Below are 27,294 nucleotides of genomic sequence, written 5' to 3' on the forward strand. Positions count from 1 at the left end.
AACACACACTAACAATGTTTTTTTGGGTTTCTGTTTCTACAGCCAAAACACCCCAATCCTGACTGGCGCTACTCTGCATCCCTAAGGGCAGGAATGCAAAGGTATGTAGTGTGCTTCTGGGAAAATGGGAATTCTGTCTTTGGCCTCTGTGAAAAGGACAAAGCTGTCTGGATTCTCTGATGTGCTAGGCTGATGATATCTGTATGCTGAGATGGAAAGAAGGTTCTGCTGCTGTCACTTTCAATCTCCAAGTGTTACAAATATGATCTGACTACATATTCTGCTATTACTGTACTACTACAGAGCTGTGCTTTTGTTGTGTTTGCCTCCTTCCTTTTTTATGTTGACTGTCAAGCCATAATTGCTCCAATTATTGAATTATTTAATTGTGATTCTACACTTCTTGTTTACTTTAAAGCTCCCTGTTATCATTAATGTTGATATGCTTCAATAGACTGTCTGCAGCATTGATGCATTTTCCATCTTGCTGTCTCTTATTACCATAGAAGTATTCAGCTCCTACAGCCCATTTATTACCCACATGGTACCCACAAGGTTATTACCATAGTTTAAAGGACATTTTAAAGATAAGAAACAGATTTTCAGATAAGGCAAAGTGAGGCTGGGTCCAAATTTCTTTTGACTGAAATTTCCCTGGTGAGCAGTCTCTGCTATAATTTGCTACTCATTACATCTGGAAAGAATTATAACAAAGCCTTCTTTTTGTAGAGCCTAGTTAAAATATATTTGCTTCTATTTCATGAACTGATTAGCAAACTGGTCTTATATTAAGGTGTAATCTGACATGCTACCTTACAGACTGAGATGCAAATATAGGGCTGTAATAATTCCTAGTGATACTGCAAGTGCAGGAATTTATACTTTTTCTAAAGCCGTTGATGGATGCAGTACGGCTGTGGCCATCGCCTTCTATCTATTATCCATAGTATTGTAGTCTTAAGGGAGAAGTCCAAAACTCAGGTTCTGACTGGCCATCCCTGAGACTGTGCTTTACGTTGATGAGGGCAGTCAGGTGGCTGTGTTCTTGCTGTTTATCTGGTGGTGGTTTTTTTGGGTCTCCAACTACTTTCTGAAAAAGGAATGAACAGTCTGGGAAGAAGGATCCTGAAACCGGATTTTTCTCACCTACCTAGGAATCTCATTTACTGGTCCATGGATCCAGGTGTGCTCTTGCATATTCCCAATCTGACCCTGTGGATGCACATTCCTTTTTATACCAAGTTCAAGAGTTTGCCTGAAGTTACTTGAATGATAAATGAAGAGTCAGAGCTCATATAAAGCAATTTGTCCCACATGCAGGGGAGCTAATTAAGCCTTTCTAAGAAACTGTGTGTGTTGCTCTGTTCTCTCATATCAGCAGCCCCATCCTTCTCAGTATCCAAGCCTGTGTAACCTACCCAACTGATGATTTTCATTAAATGCTCATTTTTTATAAAACATGTAGAAATTTGGTAACCATATGACCTTTGGCATTTGTCCCATTTAGTTGAAATTGCCCATCAAGGTCAGTTGGAAGTGTAGAACAGAGCTGAGAGGCAGATGAGCAGAGACAGGTTCACAGTCACAGAATTGAGTTTTTCTAAAAATCATACACAGATAAGGGCCTAGTTTTGCATTAAATGTAGGAGATTTTTCATTTCCTTCCATATAAGGTGCTGGCTAATATGGAGCACTGATGCTTTCAAAGCCAAGTGCTCACCATATAACATGATAAAATTTAATGTGATGCAGTTTCCTTCTGAATTGTTCACAATTGTTCACAATTCCTTCTGAATTGTTCACAAGAGTAGTGTACTTAGAGAAGCTCAGAACTAATTCAAGAAACTTTTTATTGTTTGCTTTAATGTTAATACATTATAACAGCAAAGAAGGTGCAACTTCCTTGTTAGCAACTTCCAACCATTGAAAGCAAAGTGTCCTGGAGGTATGTTTGTTTTTTTTTTAAATTATGCCACAACTGTGTTTTTTGATTATTTGTAGCAAGTCAGAATAGCTAGTTCTCCAGTGCTCCAGTAGAATTTGTTAGTGTGATGCAGTACTACAGCAGCACTTGCACAGTGACAAAAAGTTAGGACCTTTGAAGAGTAGCAGGAAAGGGGAATGTTATAAAGCCAGAGGTGTACTGTATAATCTAACCATGCTATATACTTATTCAGTGCTGTGCATATGGAGGAGGCAGGAATCTTACGTGGAGGGCCAGGAGGGCCTGACCAGCAGTGGCCAACAGTCTCCAGTGCTACTCCCGGTAAGTGTAAAAGTCCAAAATATGTGTGGGGAATTAACGTTAAATGAAATAGACTTCTTAGTCTTGTTTTTTCTATTGTTTTGTTTCTCAGAGTGAAGTTCATGTAAATTACTTTTTGGATTCTAAATACAGTGGAGTAATTAAGTCAAAAAAAAAAAAGTCTTTTTCTTTACTGCTTTATATGACCTCTGGTGATGAGAGTCTTTGATCCCAGCTCTCACCCTACCTGTGCGGGTTATTGGTTTGTGTGACCACAGGTTTCACTTCTGATGTTTGAATTCAGATTCAAAATACCCATGATTGGGTCTAGAGCTGATTGATGTGTCCTCCATTTCAAAAGAATAGCAAAACTGGGTTAGGATCTTATCAATTTTGCCACATTATTTTTACAAACCCAAGTCTGTTTGAATGCCTCTTCTTATTTTCTGCAGTTAAATTGAATGATTTTGTTTGTTTGTTAGTTTGTTTGTTTTTCAAATTCTTCTGTAAATTTTCTTTACCCACTGAGGCAAATTGAACTCACATTGGTGCTTAAATATAAAAATAAAATGTAACGAACAATGCATTGAACAGAGTCCTACCACCACAAGTGGTTCTACAAGGAGTCTGCAGAGATGCATCATGAGCTGATTCCTTATATACACTTGCCTCAGCATTCATAATGTAAGTGTAGGCATGGGACACTTCAGCCCATTGCTACAAGATTATACAGCAACTATCACCTTCTTATCACCTAGGGAAACTTCATTCCCTTACACAAAGTCATTCTGTCCCTGGCATTCCTGCTCCCAGACAGTTTAACCCTTTCTGCAATCAGGCCTTCTTGCCCTCCATGCTAGTTCACTCCTTGGTCATGAATCACCATTGCTGAGCAGTTACAAGTTGAATTTCCCATTCATTTCCTAGCTGTTTTCATTGACTAGTACATAAAATTATAATTTTCTTGTCAAAATAAATGACCAAAAGTACATGTTAGGATGTAACTTTATTTATTCAGCAACTGCCTGATGAGTTTACAGCAGTCAATAAGAGTCTAGATTGAGTTAGAAAAAATATTACCTATATCTTTGCAATGCAGGCAATAAAATATTCTCACTTTTTGTATTGTAACATATTTATTTTCACTGCAAAACTTTCCCTTTGGTTTAAATGTCATATTTACCTGGATAAAGGACTGAAGAGCAACTTCAGAATTTGTATTCACATCTACAACATATCCATGCACTAATGATGTCTAGCAGAATCTGTATTGGTATTGCAGAAGGCCTATCTGCAAAAATAGATTTGGAAATCAGATATAATGGGTCCCTAGGCTATAGTTATCTGGTTATCCTGTGGTTTTCCATCTGTTACAGGTTTTGCAGGAAAACACAGCTCGTTCATGTTATGCAGGGTATGTAACTGTTTAGTTTACATTCAAAAATGTCACCACAAGTACACTCCAACCTTTACAGAGGGTTTCCCCAGGCCATCAGCTGCACTAGTCATCCTTCACTGAGTGCTTATTGCATTACCTTATTCCAAGGTCAATATGGATGCAAAAATTCACCCAGATGTTTGCTTGCTGTTAATCAAGATTTTTAATGCAGATTTTCTGAATGTAAATACAAAAGTAGGATGGTCCTACCTTCTGAGGAGGTTTGTTGGCATTTTGGTCACAGCGACCTGTCCACTAACTGCCCCCTGGTTTTCTTTTGTGGTCTTATTGTTTTAGACTCACTTTGGGAACCTGAATATCTCTTAGTGTGAGGAGTAGCACTAACCCTTGGCTCCTGGTGTTCTTTCCCTTCATGACGACATAATAAGGCACTTGTACAATGACTGTAGACGTCACACATGTGTCCATAAGTGTCAGTGGCTGTGAAGAATGGAAGAAACTGTAAGGCGAGTGAGGGAAGAAGCTGGCAGGAGGCACTTTGGGGCTGGGCAACAGGAGAGGTGGCAGTCCAAGTGCAAAGGCTATTTACAGTGGTCCTTGGACTGGCATCATAAATCATTATTTCTCTGTGTTTTTTTATTTCTAAGTAATGTGTCCAAACAAGTTGTAAGAAATACCATCAGCCCCTGGAAATATTTTTGCTATACAGAAAAGCATGACTAATTAAAAAGGCATGATAGAGTATCCACACAAATTACAGTTCCCTTTTAATCCAGTTTTTGTGAATTAGGTTCCTTGTGAAAGAGTATCTTTTCCTGCACAGCAAAGACTCTCTTTTCATCTTTGTCTGTTCCCAAGAGATTACTGACCCTGACATGACTATAATGAGCCCTTTTTTAGCAAGTTTAAAGTAGTATCCTTCTCTACTCTGTAAGCAAAAGCTACAAGTATCTCTGGTCCTTCGTAGCAAACAGATGATTCATAGGGAAAGCTCACTTAGGATTAATAAAAATTACTAAATTAATTCATAGTTTGAGTACACAATCATGCATCATATTTTCAGCAATTTACTACACTGTTTTAGTTGTTAGCTACATCTGCAGTTTCCCACAAATACTTCTTTCAATACTCTTTTTTTTTTTTTTTTTTTTTACTGCTGAGGCTCGAGACTTGTGATATTTTTTATCAGGTTAACATAAACAACAGATGCAAAGATGTAACTCATTCTGATCAATTACACTTGATTAAGCCAACAAATAAATTTGCTCCTGAAACATCATTTGAATAAGTGGTGTACACCTGTGTCCAGATAAGCTGCTAGATAGGCTATTTATTATCTCTCTTACCATCAGCATATAGTGGCAGCTGCAGATCTTGGCTTCTAATTACTATAAACCACTTCCAAGCCTGTTCTGTGCATACATGCTCCATGCAGTTGTTTTAGTCAATTGATTAATCTCAATCAGGTTGTCACTAAACCATTAATTATTTAACAATCCTCAATAGTCATGGATAAGATGCCTCACAGACACGCTTTCAGAGAGTTAATCAATGAGAGCATTCAAAGATGATGTCATTGAAATGCTTTAAGAAGGGTGAACAAGTCAAGTGTAAAATCAGTAAATCCTTAATTCCCAAGACATCGCTGCACTGAAATATCACATGATCTTTCAGCAAATATGTTATTTAAACAAAACCAGGCCCTGATTTGCATGAACAGCACATTTATTGACTTTACGGTATATTACGCTCATGCAGAGGATAGCAAATCTTGATTTAGTATTTTTTAATTGTCTACATTTTCTTATCCAATGGTTTGTAGGTTTGTGGTCAGGATCCTTCCCAATGAGGTGGGACAAGAAGGCTCAAAATCTCCCTAGGTGAAAGATAGCATTGGGTTTAGCTCCCTGTGGCATCTCATTTGGCCCCCACAAGCAACACAGTGAGCCTGTGAAACACAGACAGATTTCTGTCTCCTGCTCTATGTCCTTTGACAGATCTGGCAATTATACCAGACTTGTTACAGGTGGTCACTAATCTGAGTGAACTTTATTTTTTAGCTGCCTAGCTCTGAATATAACACTGCAGATGTCTGAAGAAGTCAGGCTAATGCATAATTCAGAGCTCAGACTTACTGGGCATAGACAAATCTGTTTGTATTTCTCTGTGCTCCATACTCTAATCTATAAAACAGAATTGGTAATACAAGTTGCTTCACAAAAAAAGTCTGAAGATGCATTAATAGCACATGTAAGACCCAGGAGAATGATAAGGTTTTGCAATGAAAAATAACCAGGAGGAATTTTAAATCCTCTGTTCAATGTGGGCTTTGTATATATGCAGTAAATAAGACACTGGACCACACACTGCATATATTGGGGAGAGGAGGGAGGAAGACTTCCAATCAGAGAATGTTGTAAACAAAAGACAAATGGACCTCATGGGAAAAAATAAAAATAAAAAAGAAAAGCAACTGAAATTTGTAAGCATGGTGCTGAAGACTGTGAGTCTTACTGGAATCTCTGAAGTCCATGACAAACAGCCCACTGACCTTTCAAGGAAGCTGTGATTTTGGTGTCTGTCCTTAAGAGTATGTGCAAGGGAGTAAATTAAGTTGCATAAGCAAATGCAATCTTAAGATTTGTCAATTTTATGCTTCTGATTTTGCAGTGGACACATTCTTCTAATTTCTGTCATTTTTGTTCCTTTTCCAAGGTAATAAGCTGGGCAATGGGTTGTAGACTTGCTTTTTAAAGTACTCTTATGAAGAAAAAAAAAAGAACTTACATTGCATGGGAATCTACTGACCTCAGCATGGCAGTCTTCCATGCTTGGTGCACATGTTTATTCCTTGAACTGGCCAAGTAAACAGCAATAGTGGTACTGGCTGCTGTTGCTTGACAGAAATAAAAAGGAGAGTGAGAAAGGTTAGCTGTGGGTTTCACAGCTACTTTACAAGGCCGTGGAGTATTATAACCAAGAAAATCAGAGTTCAAGTCTGGGTATGGAGAGGACTGTATAATAGATACATATGTGTGCATGTGTATATATAAAGTCTTTATATAAAGATGTGTAACTCCTTGTGTTCCAACACCCTAAGCCTGATTCTTTCAATATTTTTCATCTGAAGATCGTCTCTCTCATAGTTTTCCTCTCTCCGTTGTTTTTCTGGATGTTCCTTACATCTTGCCCGATTCAATCTTTTCTACTTTTTCCATGCTGGTTAGGGATCTTCAATGCCCGTGAATACTCAGACTGTCCTAAGGGACTCTGTGTGCTTTTAGGTTTTATATTGGAAGCTGCAGCTGTTCTAGAATAGATTGCAGTTTCTCGCAGAGGACGGTCCATGTTCCAACCAGATGGAATGCAGAAGAAGTCTGCAGATTAAGCATGGGCTGTAGAATAAGTGATGAATACTGATAATTAAATGAGAAGCAATTAGAAATAAGGCAAATAAGCAAAATGATAGGAAAAGTAAAGTCAGACTTACTAGGACGTTTTGTAGTGCTGGTTTGGGTTAGAGAACAGTGTTATGGAGGAATGACTATGGGGAAGTTGTTAAAGGGAAAGGGGATGCTTAGGTGGATTCTAAGAAAAATTACCAAGAACAGTGGTGATAGAGTGAATAACTTGATGGGAGAGGGAAATGTTACAGCTGCCTAGTGCACGTTGTGGCATACACAGTTCTGTGTTTCAAGCAGATTAATTCTAGTTGAAAAAGAACATTCTTTCAGGAGTAGACACTTACTTGCAGTGGAACTACGTGAGAAGCGCAGGAAAGGAGGCATTCAAGGCTAGGCTGGATGTGATTCTGTGATTCAATCAATGAGAGCTGGGGCATGAAGTGTAAGCAGGAGAGACCTGAGAAGGGAAATCTAAGGGCATGGGATCGGGGTGGGGGGGGGGTAACAGGAAAAAAATCAAGAATAGGAAGGTAAGCACAGAGGATCTGGGGGAGGGAAAAAATTGGAAAAACAGGGGGCAGATAGCATTGGGAATGGGGCAGAGTAGACCCTTAAGTGAGTACTGAGAATAGGTCACTGGAAAAAAGATTGACATGCTGAGACTGGGTAATAAATTCTAGTGAAGGGGCCGGAAAGCCACACTTTCTGAACTGAGTTAGATTCTTCTTTTCATGGCGTAATCATTTGATCTCTCTGCACCTTAGCATCACTGCAGAAAGGAATTATTATTTTTTTTTTTTTCTGTTTGACCCCCTCACTGTTATGACACTGTTCTTGAAATTCAGCAGGCATAACTCTCCAGTAAAAGCTCACAGGGGGCCACAAAACTGTTGCAAGGCTCTTGGCTTCTGAAGTATTTTTCTAAAAATTCAGTTTAAAGATCCTAATAACAGCTCTGACTGATATGAGACCTCAGCTGTAATGTATTTCATACAATATAGCTTTGCATCGTGGTCACAAATGGAGAACAATTTCTTCCTAAATGTCAATGAGTTTCTGTTCACTTTCATCAAATGACCTTCCTTACCTTCCATACCATGAAAAAGAGGCTAATTGAGATTCCTCAACCAGTTAAGCAGACAGTGCAAAGAATGTGTGGGGCCTAAAAGTATTGCTTTTCAGAGACTGATAAAGGTTAATTTACAAATAACAGCTCCGAATATTGGTATGGCTTAGCTTTAGCAGCTTGTTGATTAAAGCTATAAACGATAATAACTAATTAGCAACCCAGAATACATAACTGGGATCTGGATTTTTTTTTTTTTTTGCAGAATGTTGCAGCTATTTAAAATGGAAGTAGCTAGAAGATGCAGCTGTGCACACCTGTATACTATATATTATTTTCATTAATAACCCATTTTCCATCTAATTTCATAATTGCAAATTTCAAACCCAGAAATACCTACGTATCAAAATACCAGCTCTTAGAACCATTCCTTTGTTTTTTAAGAAAAACTGTGTGATAATGTGTAATATCTAAAGAAGTCAGTAAAGAAAATACAGAATAACCAAGTCATTCATGTTTCTCTTGAAAATTTGCCTTTAAATTGGTGGTTTGATAAATCCCAGAAATGAAGGTCATAGGAAGTTTAACCAGTTCTTAACCCTACATGGTAAAGTATTATAGAGATTTGATTCAAACCTATTGTAATCATGGAAAAATCATCCCCATAAGCCATACTAAAATCATTATTCTAAAACTGTGGTATCCCTACCAGCTCAGTAGAGTTCAGGGAAGGAAATTGTGCCAGCTTTCTCATGTAGATGTGAAGCAGCAAGCTGTACAGAAATAGAAATAATCTGCTAGGACCATATAAGGCTAAACCCCTTTCTTTTATCTCATGTCAATGACCTTGGTCATTGAATTCGCAAATTAATTCCACCCATTCTTTGAGCCCTTCAAAGTGATGTACAGTCATCAGTTTTTCCCCTATATCCAGTGCACTTTACTCATGGGACACTCCCAGTGTACTTCTTACTCTTCTGCTTTTCACTATTTTCTCCATTTTCACACCTTTCACATCTAGTTTGCCAAGTGTGTTTTTCTCTCTTCCTTATTTCTCTTCAACACTTCCACCTAATGACTCTGGTCACTTCATGCTCATCTCTCCACTATGTCTCCCTTCTGTATTGTTATTCCAGGTTTTCTGAAATGCAAGTATCTGACTTGGCCACACATGGCCTTTACAACATTTTGCAGTGAACTAAGAATTTATTGTGGTAAATGCTTCTAATTTCTGACAGCCTGATGGAAGCACAGAATTTCAAAACCTGCTTGGTCTGAAGAAAAGCATTTTGAAATCAGGGAGATTTTTTAAAAGAACAAGTCAGAAAACTGTAAATTTCTGTGTGATAGATGCAGCTGGACATTCAGATTATTATTCTTAAAGAGGTGAAGACTGTTCAGAATAGGAACAATTCTGTTCAGCTGAGTGGGCAAAGAGGGAAAGATGTATTTAACAGAAACTACAGTCATGACATGGCTAATGTTAATTTTAATTTTCATGATTTTATATTTCTTCTCTTAGCTCCAAAAAAACATGACTGACCTGAAATTGCATATGTGATCTTTATCATGGGGTCTACTACTTTTCAGCATAAGGTAACTTAGGTGAGATGGATGAGAGATTTTATAGTGTGCAATACCTTAGTCAGTGAAGACTTGGTGTAAGAAAAAAAGGACTAATCAGAATTTGAAAAAAGCTCATGGTCATTTGGTCTGTTTGTCTTGGCAAGATTTGATATATTTGTCAAAGACTTATATTTGTCCATGAAAAATAATGTGCTTGGAAGAGTTTATGCCTACATAAACTGGAGAATTCTTGATTTCACCTGTTGCAAAGATTTAGGGCACAGGAATTAATCTCTATCATTAGCACCAGGCAACACAGAATGAATTTGTGCATCTTGTCATTTAGTCAAGTCCCTGTGCACATGCAGCTCTTCCATTTAGATCAGGTCCATAGTTCCAGACTGGAACCAGTTGTTGCATTTCCCAAATTGAAGAGGACCATGTCCAGCTTCTGATCTCCACATGGGATGTGGAGTGTCTCCACTGGTCTTGTTCCAGACCAGTATTCTTAAAGGTCCATGTAACGATGCTAGCTCCAGCTGAGAAACTACAACACAGGAGACCTATAAAATTTCTAAAAGCTAAAATAAAATAGAGTAATAGAAAACAGGAGTCTACTGGTTTTCTGTGATAGAGTAATATGAAGCAGGTGTTTGAAGACAGTGGAGAAAAGCTGCTGCAGCTTATGACTTTGTCATTTTAAGGAGTGATGAAGTAAGAGATTTTGCAGAAGCAGTTACCAGCTGCTCTAGGAAGTGATAGTTTCAAGCCTGCTGTGGCTTGCAGGCTGGGAGCTGCATTTAGACTTGGGATGCTAAGTACCAGGAAGCAGGGGGCACAAGGCTGGTGTTAAGTGATGCAGAGCTGGGAAGAAGGCAAATGACAGTAGAATTCAGCAGTGAGACCTGGGCTTGCAGGATGGAGATGCAGAGTCAGATTCCAGGTCAACTGTGAGGTTTCTATCATGGGTTTCATGGGCAGAAATATCAGCACAAGAACTGATATTTGTACAGTGAGTCCAAAACATCTAGGAACTATCACACACTGCAAGCAAACAGTGGGTTTGCTGCACACTAGTTGAGTAACAACAAATTTCAGAATTGACATTCGGTACAGATTTACATCGTTAACATTAGAGGGTTTGGCTCTGCTCTGGCATTGCCAAGTAAGGTCTAGTTTGCTACAATTTTTATGTTTAGGTTCTAGAAGAAAGTTTATTGAGAGTAACTCCTTGGTCTACCTAATTTATCCTTTCCTATAGTATTTTTTGCTTCTTCAAAATGGATGTTCCAGTTGTGCTGACAAACATTTTTAATTCAACAGCTGCTACTAGCTCTGTTCTTCATTTTAAGAACAAAGGATTCTCTCTTGAAATGTTTGATTACAGTTAGTTTTCTTATGTCTGTAATGGCCAGTAGCTTGTTAACTCCTTTAAATTAAAGGACAAAAATTCTAGCTAGTTCATCAGCTTTCTCAACTTGATTAACATACCATCTAGAAGTTTGTAATACCCCAAATGATGCTGTTACTAAGCAAAAAGAGGGACAATTCTTGAAAATTTACCAGATTGATTCCTAGACATCTGGAAGGAAATTCTTATCTAATTAAAATCATGTCCGATTTTCAGATCTAAGCAACTTTTTCATTTGTCTGACTGTCCATTGCTCCAGGCATGTGCTTCTTTCTGATCCTAGTAATAATATAAACAATAATACCAAAGCTTCTTGCATGCCTACTGATAAATTCTGTAGCTATGGAGAAGACATGGATTTTGATTTCCATCACTATTATTTTCCCAGAGGTTTCAATAAATAAAAAGAAAAATTACTCTCTTACAGCTGTACTACCTTGGTTTGTGATCTTGTCAGAATTTATAAGCTGAACAAGTGTTTATCTGGTCAGTACTTGGGGGAATTGATTGTAATCAAATTGCTTCCATGTGAGCTTACAGCTGCTTTATTTTGTCGCTGTTGTGCCTTCCTATTGCATTTTTTTAGAAATTATTTTATTTTTTTCCTTTGCTGATGTGTTTATTTGCTGTGGTCTCCATTTCTTTCTTTTTAAACTTTCTCTTTTTTAAGGAAAAAATACTAAAATAATTGTTAAATCAGCCTGTGATATTAATGATCTCAGAGGAATGTCTACCCTGTTATGTCTTGCATATGTATACAATTCAATAACTGATTGAAAATAAGTGGGTAAAACAAGCAAGGCTCTAAGCAGTTCAAAGAAATTTTGGTCTGTAACGTATTTCTATTGCAAGCAGTGGAAGAAAAAAAGAAGGCGAGGGAATACAGACCACTCTGTGACACTACATCTTCCACTAATGGATGTCTGCCTGTGTGCAGCACTTTGCTGTGCACAGGGGTCATGAATGTATTTTTCATGTGTTTATTTTTGTAATCTGCACATCCAAAGAGATAAAACCAGACATTACTTTGGCGCCTGTTATTAATATTGCAGTGTGGCAGTGCCTCTCAGGTCAGATGGCACTACACAAAGCCCACAGAAATAGCAAAAGACAAGTCTTGCCTTAAGGAACCTAAGGAAGCAGGACAAGGTCTGGGAAAACAAGAGAGAGGAAATGATCAGTATCCTGTTTTAAAAAGGAAAAGAGCCAAGGAGCAGAAAAATTAAAGTTATTTTTGTCAGAGTGCTCTATGGCAAAGGTAAGAATCAGCATCCACCCTGCCCCAAACACTCTCACTGCAACAGGGGTGAGCAAAGAACAGAGCTGTAAGCCTGCTGCAAGGCTGTCCTTCCCTGCTCCCCTCCAGCCTCCTGAGCCACAGAGCACCCATTAGGTCAGGACTTCCTGAACACCCTGTGATTTTTGGTTCAGCCTTTCTTTGCTGTGCTTGCAGGCCATTTGTGTGCAATGTCAGACCTTCAGCAGCTCATGAGCTCTACTTTTTAACAGGCAGGCAGGGACTGCTTCACTTTCTCCTTGACCACTTCATTTCTCTCTTTTCCATCTCCCTGATCTCTTTGCCATATCCTTGCTTAACTGCCAGGGTAGAGCTGGGCTGCACAAAGCAGATCAAGCAGTATTGCAATACTGCATATTTTTCCAGCACGTATTCTGACTGTTTACAGAACATTGGCCTGAAGATGCTGAATATACTTTGCGAGCTAAAGTTTGAAATTATTCAGTCATTACTTGTGTGCACTCAGAGAGTATAATGAGAAGTGTAGAACAGCAACAGAAGCAGGCAGAGGCATCCCCTTCATTATGGGGATTTAATTCTTATAAAATCAAGGTTCTGGCTGTGGAGGAAATGAATCTGAATACAGCTTCTTTGCTCTTGCCTTGTATAATTACTGTCATCCATCCCTCAAAGCATTCCCCCTTAGCATATACACACAGCTAGCAAAATAAATGGCTTGTTTAGGAAGAAAACAAACAAACACTTTGTGGTCTTGCGGAAATCACTGTGCTTTTCAATGTGCTTATGCCTTGAAAAGTAGTTTCTGCTTCTGCATGCACAGGTAGATGGGACAGGTTCAGAGAAGGCAAGGGAGCCTTGGAGGGTTGTTGAGGCTGTGGGACCTTGTGCCCCAGCTCAACATGCAGTGCCAGGACAGTCAGCTGCTGAGAGATGACCAAAGCCAAACTGTGAACAACAGCTGTTCATCACACAGCCACCATCAAAGAGGCTGGAGCTAGAGCAGGGTTCACTGGCACTGGTCTGAATATAATGAAATTAAATTGCTTATATTTTGATCCAGATTTCTACTAGGAACAGAGGAAGTGCTTCATTTGTTGTTGTTAGTGGAGCAGTAGTCTTGTGCCTGCTCCCATGACTTGTTTTTTTGACTAAGAAAAGGATCTGTTGAAAAAGCAAGTAAGATGTAGCAGCCAGCAAACAAATTCTGTGCTGATGGATTCACAGGCTCTCTTGGGGTACTTGTGTGAGCCTGTTGCATACAGCAGGATGGGATTTGAGAGGCTGCAAAGAGAATTCAATCTCCATGCAGAAGTTTCATTTCAGGAATATAATACTGAATCGCACACAAGACAGGCTGCTGCTCTGGTTGGGAGTGGCACTGATTAAATACCTAATTGTGCACTTAATCTCCTTAGGCTCACTTAGACAAGAGCAGGAGAGGTCCCCTCCTTCCTTCTTGCATTCCTCCCTGCAGTGACAGAGCTGGCCTCAGGTTATAGCTGCTTATCCTGTAATCACACCTTCTTGGCCTGTTGCCTGCTCAGCTAGGTTATTCAAATCTGGAAAAAGAAATACCTAGTTATTTCCAAGTGGCAAGCTCTGGTCTTCCAGTAATTTCGGCAGGTTTTTCATATTCAGATTTTTAACACATTGGGAAGCACTTGGAAATCAAGAAACCATGGAATGTGCTCAAAAACAATCAAGGAATGCCTGAACCTTCTCTAATTCTAATGATTTGATTTTCTGATATCTTTGTTACACATAATAACTTGAATATGATAGCTGGTTTTAACAAAAGAGCAGAAAGCTCTGACAATAAAATTAAAGGAGCTTTAACAAAGGCAGTAGTAGAAAAATGGAAAAACCTGAATTAAAATATTATCATAATAATGAAAAATGCACAATGAAAACCTCCTCTCCCAGCTTTCCTTCAAACACAGCCTGCAGATCTTACAGGACTGCATTTAATACACAAAATCAGACTGGATTTTTCATCACTGAGGAACATAACACATTAAACACATCTCAGCATCTGCAGTTGGAAATTTCTTTCTTCGCCCTCCTGCCCTCAGTTTTTCACTATTCCATGCTGTATTACTTTCCCATGCTCTCAGCAGCAAGAGACCCTCATTTTGTTGGTGAATAAGGATGTGTGGCTCTGGTGGTGTTTAAGTAGTCATAATTAATAACTACAGTAACTAAATACTTTGCCTTCAGTGTTCACCACACCATTTGTTTCCCCTTGTCATCTCATACAGTGTAAGTGGATGGACTGTAACTGTAGGCACTGTCCTTTCCAAATGCCTAAAATCAAATGTATTCAGTCTCATATGGAGGATAAGCCAAACAAAAAAAAAATATCCTGCAGCTGTGTCATGCATCGGCCATCAGTGGAAATAGGGGAGGAGTGTGCTAGCACCACCATACTCAGTAGGTTTCCAAGGGATTTATTCTCTCCAGTTATTGTGTGTAATCTCATCTCCTCATGGCAAAAATTACCTGTTCTTGCTACAAATTTATGCCAGATAGGTAGCAGTCTCCCATGTATAGCTGGAAATGGAGGAATTATAATAAATGAATAACATTAGTCTCAGATTATCTGCCTCAGTTATTCCAAGACTTTGCTGCAGTTGTAAGAAAAAAGCACCATGAACAAAATCACCTTTTGCTTTCTTTTCTGCTTTAATTTAGTGTATTTTCTGTGGGGCAAGCAAGGTTAGAGAATTCCATGAAGAATGATGTGGTCCACTTCCGATCCCTGTCTTACTCTTATTTTCAGCAGTTAAGTCTGGAGACAGAACAAAATACATTTCTGTTTGTCCAACCTGTAAATCCATATATCCGTCTCAGTGTACAGACTTTTCAGACTGCAGCTTGATCTGTCTAGGAGAACTGTTAATAGGAAAGAGGACTACTCACCTCTGGGCTGACAGACAAAATAATTTGATGAGCCTAATCCAGTTCTTTGCTGGCGATTTGCCCCATCAAAGGGAACAACATCACAGATGAACCTAATTGGCAGCCCTAGCAGGGAGGCTAGTGGGTCAGGCAGGGCAAATCCATGCAGATCAGTTTCTGATCTTGTCTGAAGCCGTTTGTGAGACCGCGTGATGTGAAGCTCGGAACATTTCTGTCAACTTTGTAACTGTTCTCAGTGTAAAATATCTATCCAATAGCATACCAATGCTATGACTGCATATTTCTGGATGCATTTTTGTGAATTTTCCAAATTATATAACAAATACTATTTTAAAAGCTTAATTTTCATCAAGGTTCACAATTAACCTCCTTTTTCTTGCTTGGTATTTCTCTCTGTGCCATTCCCTGATGTCAAGTTTTTGTAACAGACGTTGCAGAAACTGTATCTGGGGCCTTCATATCTGTGATGTGAGGTCAGTTCTGACTGGAGATCTTTAATAACTTCACTCTAATACTCAGATTTTCCTTCCATTTGTTCATTTCCCCTGGTTAATATGAAATGAACACTAGCTTAAGAACTCTTCACAGTTCCTTCATGTAGATGAAAAATCATGAGAGGATAGGATGCAGGTAAAAGTGAAATGCAGGTGTTTCTGCCTGGGGCATGGTTTGCTTTCACTAATCTTCCAGGAGGGCCTTCAGGCACATTCCACTTTAATATTAAAGACGAGAGAAGGAGGTAGTTAAAGAATCTAGAGCATCTATTTGAGAAGAGCAGCAACAACCCTATTTTAACTAGAGTTAAAATTGCTGCCAAATTGGCTTACAGAGTTGCTAGGAAACCAAACTAAAACCCTGTGCTTTGTGAAACACAGAGATATCTTGAGCATGACAGATTTTTGCTGCTATTCTTGTTATTTTTGTGGTAGGTGCTGCAGTATAGGGGAAGGAGGAGAGAAGCTACACAACGGAGCATTTGGAGGGAGGACAGGGAATCTGATCTGTTCCCATGTCTGTAGTACAACCTGTGTTACAGGCTTACTGCAAGTGATTTGTTATAATAGTCAGTTTTCAACCCTGGGACAATAGAATACTTCCCTGTTCTTACCCAGCTTGTATCCCATGAGGCACGGAGGCAACCAGCACGGAAGTAGGAAGGCTTGCAGCAGTGAAGATCTCACCTGCATTTCAGGAAGGCAGTGTGAACCAAATAGATGGGCTTTGTGTACTCCCATATCAACTTACACCAGTCTGAGTCTGGGATTTTGAGTACTGCTTTTTCTTTTAGTTCTTGACATATATTCTAGTCTTCTCCCAGATCAGCATCATTTCTCTGACAGTAGAACTGGCTGGTTCAGGGAGTTGTTCTGCCTGAAAGGATTTGCGTAGGCTTGAGTTTCAATTCAATTATCTGCTGCTGGGAACTAATACTGGCACAATGAGAGGGGTAGGGATACTGCAGACTAGCCTTGATTCAGCTGGGTGGAACTGCATCTTCAGAACAAAGGCCTATTATACTTGTAGAGTACTTGTGAAAACATGACAGGAAGAGGAAACTGATCTTGTAGAGAAAAGAGAAGATGAAGACTTTAATTTATCTGAGTATGAAGAACACAAACAATGAAGGAGATAACTATGTACAAAATGAAGATTTGATAATGAGTTTGAAAAGTATAGTAACCTCCTGACAGAGTTAATTCTGCTAAAATACGTTATGTTTTGAAATACATTTATGAACTAGAATATTGAATAGATATCTGCATGAAGATCAAAGAACTCCGGCAGTGGAGACTATGGTCTCTGAAATTAGAGGGGAGATACAGGTGGATTACATCTACCCTGTATTTGGATGTACATGTATTGCCCCTGCACATTCCCGTAAACTTGGAAAAATACTGAACACTTCTCCCTGTTGTGCTCCCTCGCTTGCTTCTGCATAGCCTAAAGTATGGATTAGCACTGCAGCAGTCAGCACATCTGGCTTTCTTGTTTAGCTTTGGGGCTACTCAAAAAAAAATCAAAAAAAACCCACCACCCAACCACAAGACAAAAATGACAATCCAAAGACAGACAAAAACAGAAGAAAAGAGCAGATAAAATATTAGAGAAATGCAGGTAGACAATGAAGACCAAATTCTTGAAAAATTAAAAAAAAAAAAATCAGCAGAGTTCCTGCCTGCACCCCCTCTATTTACTGTGCTATTAATCCTTTTAGCTGCACATTTTCTGATGATTTCTCAGTATAGAGAAGATGCTTGTGTATTAGTCCTTCACATCTGGTGAATTCTCCATCTATATGTCCACAAAATTTCTTCTGTAATCCTGCTATTTACTTGAAAAAGTGGACAGAAGATCTGCATGGAGAGCACAGGACATATTTAGATTTTGTTCTCTCTGAACCAAAGATTTTGCTGCTTGTTCTCACCAAGCTGTAGTGGCCTTGTTGCCCTCAGGGATTCCTTTCCAAGCACAGGGAATTTCAGTCCCAGCAGACAGATGACTGGCTCTGCTTATGGCTAGGTGTCTTAGCCTTGCATTGGCATGCCCTTCTTGACTGCATCTGTGAACCACTGAACTCATCTAACACACAGTGTACCACTACATCCCATGCTCTAAGAGTAGTCCTAGATTAGGACTTATATGAGACCAGGGCTTACGTGAAATCTCATTGTTTTCTGTTTGCACTGAAATGTACAGGTTATCCTGCCGCAAGTTCTCTTCCAAATCCTCAGAATGAGTGAAAACCTTAGGTGTATGTTCAGCCTGTGCTTTCTGTGGAAAGCAAAGGAATTGCGCTCACTGCTCAAGTGACTGTTCCCTCCTTATGTGAGTTGACCAATCATCTTCTTACCTGTTCCTGCTTGTGTTAACTAAAGCCCTGAGGCTGTGGTGAGACAATTTAAATGCTGTTTGGAGAGTCCTAGTTACCTGTATTTTTTCAAACTCATCTATGGAGTGTGGGTTGCCCAGTCTTGTCTTCCCTTAGAGATACAAACTGCCTAGATGTCCAAACTATTATTATTTTTTTCCAACATTTCAGCAGTCTTTGATACTACTGCCTGATATTTGGGTAATATTCTGATGGATTCTGGCAAAGGTGGAAAAGACTGCATTGGACTCGTGTTACAGGTCCATTTAAGGTACAGGATGGGGATCAAAGAAATGAGTAATTAAATCTATGCATTGCCTTTTGGGCTTAATGACAATAGCCTTTCCTTTGAGCTGGGCAGAAAATTTAAGTGAGAAGTTGCTTCAAAGCTAATTATTACCAGTCCCATATACAGAGATAAATAGTTAAACATCCAAATATCGCTTGATTAAAAAAAAAAAAACAAAGCAAAACAAAAAACTCCTTGAACTCTTTGTTTAAATATTATTTTGTTTTTATTTCTTTTCCTTTGATTTTTAAAATTCTTTTTTTTTTTTTTTTTGACTCACCTTATATGTTGGGTTAAAGGTCAGCTCAGATGCCAAGATTGTTAGTCTTGAAACTGGTGGAGACTTATTTATTGAAACTGGTGAGGAGGTATTCCAAGCAGAAAGAGCTTGCTTTCTGCTCTGCCAGATACTGAGTTTGTGGCCTTTGTGGCTCTGCATAAAGTACTTCTACTTTGACAGGGAAATTGAGGAGACAAGACAGGCTTGTTTGTGTTCTAAATGGCCTTTATTCACTCTGAAAAGTGGCAAGTGTTGTATTTTTTTTTTACATATTGAACATGTGGTCTGAGGCTGTGTAATTTTTATGGTGAAAATGCATAACAGGAAAGTTACACAAAATAGGAGCAATATTTTAGTATTTCTGAAAAGTGACCAATGGTTGCACATGTTGGTGAGGTCTCCTGTTTACTTGCAGAGGACAAGTGCTGGCAGGAATTTCTCCCTCCTGTGCAGACCTACCCAGGCAGGTCATCTTTGACCTGGAAGAATCAAGTCTAGCAAGCCACTAGGTGCTTCGTATTTATGTGTTACTTATTTCTCTTCTGAGGTTGTTGTAAGGAAAAAAATCTCTGTTATTTGCAGTGTGGAAGTCAGTCCCACACAACTCTTCACACAGACCCATCATTTCAAGTCACATAGGCTGGGTGGTATAAGTTGCAGTGGAGTCTGGAGATGGTAGCTCCCAAATTATAGTAATTACTGATGTTTTTGAGATGCAGAGAGCACATCCTAGCAAATGTTCAACTGGGATTTCAGAATAACTCGGGTACACCTTTATGCTAAGATAATAGTTTGTTATGTACAAATGGAGCTTCCAGATGAGAATGTCACTGCCTAATCGGGAGAAACATATTCAGGTCAAGTGCCAGATACAGTTATGCAGCATAACAGAGTTGCTCCATACAGCCTTTAGGGAAGGAGCATAATACTGGAATGCTGAAAAAGAATACAGAAACCAGTGCACATATTTGAAGGAAGCCATCATAAGGTGTTTTTCTGCCTTGCAGACCGTGATTATTGATTATTCGGCTCTGTGATTCAGAGACATGAGCTCTTCATCGACAGGAATTAAATTTCTATAAGCAGTTTATTTCTCTTCAGCAGTTGCTCTACATGGCACGTTCTGTTTGCCACAGATGCCTGGGTACAGGAAAGCACCTGTTATTAAATGCATGATGTAGTAGAGGATACAATAAACAGACCATGAAATTGCATTGGGTCAGTCCTATGCTGACAATCCCAAACACTCAAAACATAAACCTCAAATAAAAATTGTATTAAAAAACATGATTATTTTTTTTGTAACACAAAGAATAAGTTTATTTTATTTGCTTTCTGTTGCATGAACAGGCAAAGCTAACCTTTTCATTGTGAAACCTAAGATTCTCATATAATTGCAGAACTACTGATGTTTACATAGTGACAAATATTGTGAGAATAAGCAGGATAAACAGGCACGACAAGATTACATGGTGCAAAGACTGGAGACACAAAAACCCCACACAGGCAGAAGAAGCTGTATGAGAAAGCTCAGGTTGCAGTTTATATTCTTACATTATTGAATTGCGATTACAACAGTCACAAGGGGACAAGCTTGACTCTATTCAGTGTGTGCAGATGACGGCAGTGCCACTTGCTTATAGTTTTTGTTTAGTAATGCAACTTCTGTGCTTTGCCCAGAGCAAAAAACCTGCAGGGAGACTAGTGATCGCTGCAGATGAGGTGAAAGGAAGTGTGATTCAGTTCAGCTTCTGCAAACAGACACTAAGACAAAGCTGGTTCTAAGGAGGAAGAAGTGGGAAGGATGTCTGGGAGGTGTATGAACGGATTCTGGAGTTATTATGGTTGGGGAAAATAGTTTTTATTGCCTGAAGAAAACTCTGTGGGTTTGGGTGCAGGAGCAGACATAGTTGTCCAAATAGGTGAATTTGAGTCCCTGTATGGATTGGGATCGGTGAGTTTATCTCAGCTTCTTCAGTATGGGAAAAATCATCCCAACTGGTACCATTTGGTATATGCTGGTGAGTGACTGAGGCCCTGAGAAAAGCAGCTGAGCAATTCACAGTTTTTTCAGTATTTATAATCAGTTATTTTGTTGTCAGTTTGTTTGTCCCCCTTCTCACTTTTTCTCTTTTCTTTTTTTTTTTAATAATTTGTATCTGCATCTCTAAAAATATTTATGTGTTAAAGGAAAAGCTTTCCCCAAAAGTAAAGCCATGATAATTCTTTTCTGCTATTTGTTCCAGACAGGGCCATATGAGTCACATCAGTATTTGTTACTGAACCTAAATGTTCGTCCTCTCTCCATATATTGTCCCCTTCTGAAGGCTGACACATCAGCTGTTAATAACGGGCAGATTTGCTCATCCACAGAGAGATACAAATCTTTTGCCTGTTCACTGCGTTGTTTCACTAAAGATACAAATTGGATAATTGCTGATGCAAAAACTGTCAATAGGTACTTGCCTAAGATCTGCATGCAGGATTATGCTGCTTTTACAGGAAGAGGTATTAAAATTTAGTGCTAGTTTCAGTAAATATGCACACATGTTTATGAACATAAAATATAAAATTCATAAACGTGTGCCTCTCTGATGAGTAGAATGAACTGGATCACACACAGCATTTTTAAGCATCTCTTTGCTGTCGTTTCTCCTTCGTACATGATAGATGTGCTTTTACTGCACTTCCTCCAGTCTATAAGCCACTGCAGAAATTTCAGCCACTGAGCAGCTGCATGTACGCTTGAATAAAGTATTTGCTTTTCCATGTGTCAGCAAGAAGAGATATAAATAGAGCTTCTTCCTCCTTGTTGCCATAATCTGTGTTTCTGCTGTCTACCCCAAGCCATTTCTTCTTCAAGTCTGGTGTGAAGGGACTACATTTCACTTAAGTTCAGTGCTGCAGTCATGGATCATAGGACAATATGAAGAAATGTGAAGACTTCAGGCATTTACACCTAGTGCTTAGTGAGACAAAGCATATTAAGATTAACGAAAAACTTCTTTTGCTGCTGCCCAGGCACAATAGCCTTTTGCTGCAGAAGTTGCTTTTTTAAAAACAACAACAACAAAACTTTCCTGTGAGGGAATATATTGATAGAACTGACAAAAATCCCATTTTATAAAACTGCAAGGTTCCCCTGCTGGTCTCACACCTTTGCAATAAAGAATTGCTGCTGCTGCCAGTTTGTACACCAAATGTAGTCAGCTGATGTAGAGGTCTGGTTGGTGAGCTGGTTTGCTTGGCACCTGAAATCCCTGAGTGGGAGAACAGTTTTCCCTGGTATGGCAGGAACATGCATTATGTGATCTGATGCATGAGTTTCATCATGCATCAAACCCCATGGACTTGCGTGGTCTGTATGGATTACAACATGCTGGGACACAATCCCCACTAAGCTACTACAACTACAACAGTCTACAACTTCCTCGTAAGGGGGTGTCGAGAGGCAGGAGACCTTTTCTCCATTAACACTAGCGACAGGACCCGCGGGAACGGGGTTAAGCTGAAGCAGGGGAAGTTTAGGCTTGACATCAGGAGGAAGTTCTTCACAGAGAGAGTGGTTGCACACTGGAACAGGCTCCCCAGGGAAGTGGTCACTGCACCGAGCCTGACTGAATTTAAGAAGAGATTGGACTGTGCGCTTAGTCACATGGTCTGAACTTTTGGGTAGACCTGTGCGGTGTCAAGAGTTGGACTTGATGATCCTTAAGGGTCCCTTCCAACTCAGGATATTCTATGATTCTATGATTCTACTATTCCAGATACAGACCTCATAATGCAATGAGCCCACATTCTGCCATGACCTGACCTGGTAGTGGTGAGACTAAGGAAAGATGCTGGGAAGGTCGAATTTGGCATGGGATGTCCTTTGTGTTGGGAGAGGGCTTGGTCCAGTCTGGGTAGTGCAAGGACTAGTACAGGAGGCCCTGGTTGCAGATGGTTCTCATAAAATTACAAATAATGTGGTCTCACCTCATTTTTCCAATGGGAAATTACTCTTTGAACTGTTCCTGAGGTGTAAGCATCTGATTTAGCCTGGAGTTCCTGAAAGAACCATTCTCTCTGCATTTTGTATGTTCACCTTTGTCCAAAACTACTGTGGGTAGTAGCAAGCCACAATTTAGGCAGAGAATATATCAATGCATGTACCATCATCACCAGTTTCTTTTCTGAAAAAGAGCCTTGCAGAGCTCTCAGTCTGCTAGTCAGAGACCAATTGCATATTCACATGTGTGTATATACACACAGTCACAATGGGAAAACAAAAGTTTAAAGGTTAATTCAGTGTTAAAGTGTTTCTATATGTAGATCCTAACAGATGGTAATTTAAAATTCCTTTTCATGTGAAGGATTCAATAATATCACCTTTTAGCCTCCACAACTGCTAAGAGCTGTTAAATGTCTCTATTCTTTGACTGCTTGTCCTAGTTACCCGGACATGTGACACATTTCCTGGAATGAAAGTAGCCATGCTATCAATCAAAATACAGTCTGTGTTTAATTTTCTCCCTGCCTTCTGATTTAAAAGAATCACAGCTATAAGAAACATGAATATTCTCAAATTTAATCAGGACAAGATTATTATTTTTTTTTTCAAATTCAGCCTCCTTTAAGAAATAATGTAGAAATAAAGTTCATTTTTCTTACTTTACTCTCAGACAGCCATTACATTTAATGAATTCATTTCCCAGAGTTGATCATGTGCATTTCAAGCCAGTTCTTCCATTTTTGCTGTTTCCTTCAGATAAGTGAAATGGCAGGCATATTATACAAAAAAAAAAAAACAAAAAAAAAAAAAAAACCTCTGATATGTTACTAAAACTGTTTGAGCAGTGCCTTTCTTGAAAGAGAGTTAATTAGCAAATGTGCAATTCATTAGCATCATTTTCAATGAGAAGAAAAGCCTGATCCATTTCTCCAGTTGTTCCACTGAAGGAACAATTCTTGACTTAAACCGTGATTGGGGCTATAAAATCAAAAACTAAACTAATAAAATATAAGGTAGGTCATTTATTAACTGGGATTGTGAGGACTATTCTGAAAAAAGTTACAGGAATCAAACATTAACGGAGATGATTCTACTGACTCTACCCACTTTTATATACAGATAATTATTTACAATATAAGTGTTAAGCCTCCGAGACTTTATGTTACCATCTGATGAGCATTTGAGGAAGTGTAGTCCTAGAGACAGTGATGGAAGGGATCAGCAACTTTTCTTAAAATGACTATTGCGATGTGGTGCCCTCCACTCCAATTCAAGTAACTGCCAATTTTGATCTCACATTTACTTAGATAATTATATCTTAATATTCCATGCATGTAATTGTGCATTATTCCCCCCATAAGTAATCACTATTAAATATATTTTGGCCTTTACAGAACATCACCTATCAGTTTGCGATTTCATTGTATGTGATCACGTAGAATAAAGCATTAAACAAATTAAGAAGTTCATAAATGCATTCAAATTGGCTGTCAACAGTCAGGCAGAGCAGAACTTCATGCAGATGTATTAAATTCAGAAGGATTATACAGATGCACATCTGTTGATGTGTTTATCATATGGTTCATCATATAGTTAAAGCAGGTACTTTCCTCTCAGTTAAGAGAGGACACCTTTGGCTGCAGGGAAGTGCAAACAAGTAGAAGGCTTGTAGCCACAACATGGTAGGTCCAGACTCCCAGCTCCTAGGGCAGTCAGTCTAGTTCATCTCATCAGTACAAAAATAATCTCCTCTAAAGGTTTAAAGCCCCAGAAGACCATAAATGATGATAATATCTGGATTTATTTACAGCCCAAGAAAAAGTACTTAAACTATAAGCTTTGCTTCTACTTGAAAGAGCCAAGCAGTAGGAGAATGAATGTAGGGAGCCTACACAAGGTCACTTCCATTTCTTGGAGAATGGATGATTCTGAAAAATAGAGAAATTTTGTAGCACGCTTATCCAGGAGGCTTATCATATTGTATTAGCAGTTATCCATCACATTTAATTAAGATTCCTTTCTTGCTGGCATGAAATATTATTAGTTCCATTCATCTCATATCAGTAAAACAGAATAAGCTATTTATGTGAGATGCATACTGGGGAAAGGAATGAGTGCTGTGGCTGGCAGAGTCTGTTTTGAGGCCTCCAACATCTTCAGCTTCACAGGGAGAATGGAAGGTAACACCCCCCTCTTAGAGCAGGTTGCTGACCAACTGTTCAGTTAACTGCCTTTTGGAGGAGGACATAGTTTATAGAGATTCAGTGATAAACTAGTCAGAGTAGCTCAGCTAAATGTTTTTGTAGGTCTAAATAGATTTTATGCACCTGTATAGTATAATCTGCTTTTGAAATGAAGAAATTCCTTGAGGATAACAAAACCAAAGCAAACTAAACAGTAATAGTACCCTTCCTTTCCTTTATTGTCCAGATAGAGAAATGGCCAATTTCAAATGTAATCCACAAAATAGTATTAAAATTATCTTTATTTGTGATAAGATCCATAGGGAGCCAGGGAACAGGTTCCAACTCTGATGTTCAGAGCATGGAGTCACCTCCAGCCTCTGAGAGACAAGACACTGCACTGTCCACTCTCTGAAACTTTCTGTGGTTTCTGGAAGGAAGTTCCAAGCACAGAGCTTCACACTGCAGTCATCTAGCTGGGGAATTACAATGCTTTTGGTTAGTGGGATGGGAACCAAGAGGAATGGTTGAGGTCTGTGTCACAGAATGGCCGAGGTTTGAAGGAACCACTGAAGATCATCTGGTCCAAACCCCTTGTCAAGCAGGATCACCTAGAGCACATTGCACAGGATGGCATGAGTTTTCAGTATCTCCAGAGAAGGAGACTCCACAACCTCTCTGGGCAGCCTGTGCCAGTGCTCTGTCACCCTCACAGTAAGGAAATGCCCTCTAATATTCAGCTGGAACTTCCTGTGCTTCATAGAATCATGGAATATCCCGAGTTGGAAGGGACCCACAAGGATAATGGAGTCCAACAAAGTTTGTGTCCATTGCTTATCATCCTGTCACTGGTCACATCTGAAAAGAGACTGGCTCCATCGTCTTGACTTCCTCCCCTCAGATATTTATATACATTGATGAGCAGTCTTCTCAATCTTCTGTTTCCCAGCCTAAACAGGCCCAGTTCTCCCAGCCTGTCCTCATACAACAGGTGCTCCAGTCCTCTGATCATCTTTGCAGCCCTCCTCTGGGCTCACTCCAGTAGTTCCATGTCCTTGTGTTGGGGAGCCCAGAACTGGGCACAATACTCAAAAACTCAAAGTGTGGCCTCAACAGGGCTTGAGAGAGGGGGAGGATCACCTCTCTTGACCTGTTGGCAACACTCTTCCAAATGTACCCCAGGATCCTGTTGGCCTTCTTGGCCACAAGGGCGTATTGCCGTCTCATGGTCAGCCTGCTGTCCACCGGGACTCCCAGTTCCCTCTCTCCAGAGCTGCTCTCCATCAGGTCAGCCCCCAGCCTGTACTGGTGCTTGGGGTTGTTCCTCCCTAAGTGCAGGACCTTACACTTGCCTTTGTTGAACTTCATGAGGTTCCTCTCAGCCCAAGCCTCCAGCCTGTTGAGGTCCCTCTGAATGGCAGCATATCCCCCTGGGTTGTGAGCCATTCCTCCCAGCTTTGTGTCATCAGCAAACTTGCTGAGGGTACACTTCGTTCCATCGTCCGGGTCATTGATGAATAAGTTGAACAACACTGGACCTGGTACTGACCCCTGGGGGACACTGGCCTCTAACTAGGCTCTGCACCACTAAGCACAACCCTCTGAGCTCTGCCATCCATCCAGTTACAAATCCACTTCACTGCCCACTCACCTAGGCCACACTTCCTGAGCTTGTCTATGAGAATATTATGGGAGACAGTGTCAAAAGTCTTGCTGAAGTCAAGGTAGACCACATCCACTGCTGTCTCCTCGTCTACCCAGCTAGTCATCTCATCATAGAAGGCAATCTGTAGGCTAAATGTAGGTGATACGAAAAAGAAAGAAGTTATATTTTAAGACCACCTATTAGGTGTCTATTACTATGCTATCCTTTGTAAGTGCTGAAGCTCACACATTCATTCATGTTTAAAATAGATGCCTCTGAAAGTACTGAAATAAGTATGTCCCTTTTTCTCTCACTACCACTCCAATCATCCAATTACTTGGCTAAAATTAGGTTCTGATTCAAAAGACTAAAACTGATGCTGCAGGTTTCCATAGTTACCGCCTTTTAATAAATTGTGTTCAATTATAAAGTGGGATTTCTCTTTTACCTCCTAGCACTGGGCTTTGGCAGCTGTGCCAAGTCCAAATTTTTGGGATGTGTCACCTAGCAGTCCTAAAATCTGCCATCAGCAGAGGCCTGGGCAGCTGTTTGCTGCTCTAATATGTTCAGTTCAGTGCATTTGAGGAGGCTACATAGCATCAGGTTTGACAAGAAGGTGACAAAAAGCCATGAATCCCCATAGACAGCGGATTTTGTGCAGAGTTCCACATTCTTGTAGGCCATCTGGAACTCTATCCATAGGACTCACAATTTTTTCCTCTTTGTGTTTACCTAAGGTGACTCTTTCTGTAGTGGAAGCTCAGTC

General features: G+C 39.6%; 1 protein-coding gene across 12 annotated transcripts in view; it reads left to right on the top strand.

Annotated features, from left to right (window-relative positions):
- Positions 1 to 27,294, top strand: part of LOC101797191 (protocadherin alpha-C2) — a 167,746-nt gene that overhangs the window by 128,857 nt on the left and 11,595 nt on the right. For all 12 annotated transcript variants that reach the window (XM_072023607.1, XM_072023610.1, XM_038186302.2 and 9 more), the window contains 2 exons: positions 43 to 101; positions 2,178 to 2,266. In XM_072023607.1, coding sequence (XP_071879708.1) covers positions 43 to 101; positions 2,178 to 2,266 — 148 coding nt within the window. The remainder of the gene's footprint in view (positions 1 to 42; positions 102 to 2,177; positions 2,267 to 27,294) is intronic.

The sequence above is a fragment of the Anas platyrhynchos genome, chromosome 14 (assembly GCF_047663525.1).
Source record: "Anas platyrhynchos isolate ZD024472 breed Pekin duck chromosome 14, IASCAAS_PekinDuck_T2T, whole genome shotgun sequence".
Taxonomy (NCBI): domain Eukaryota; kingdom Metazoa; phylum Chordata; class Aves; order Anseriformes; family Anatidae; genus Anas; species Anas platyrhynchos.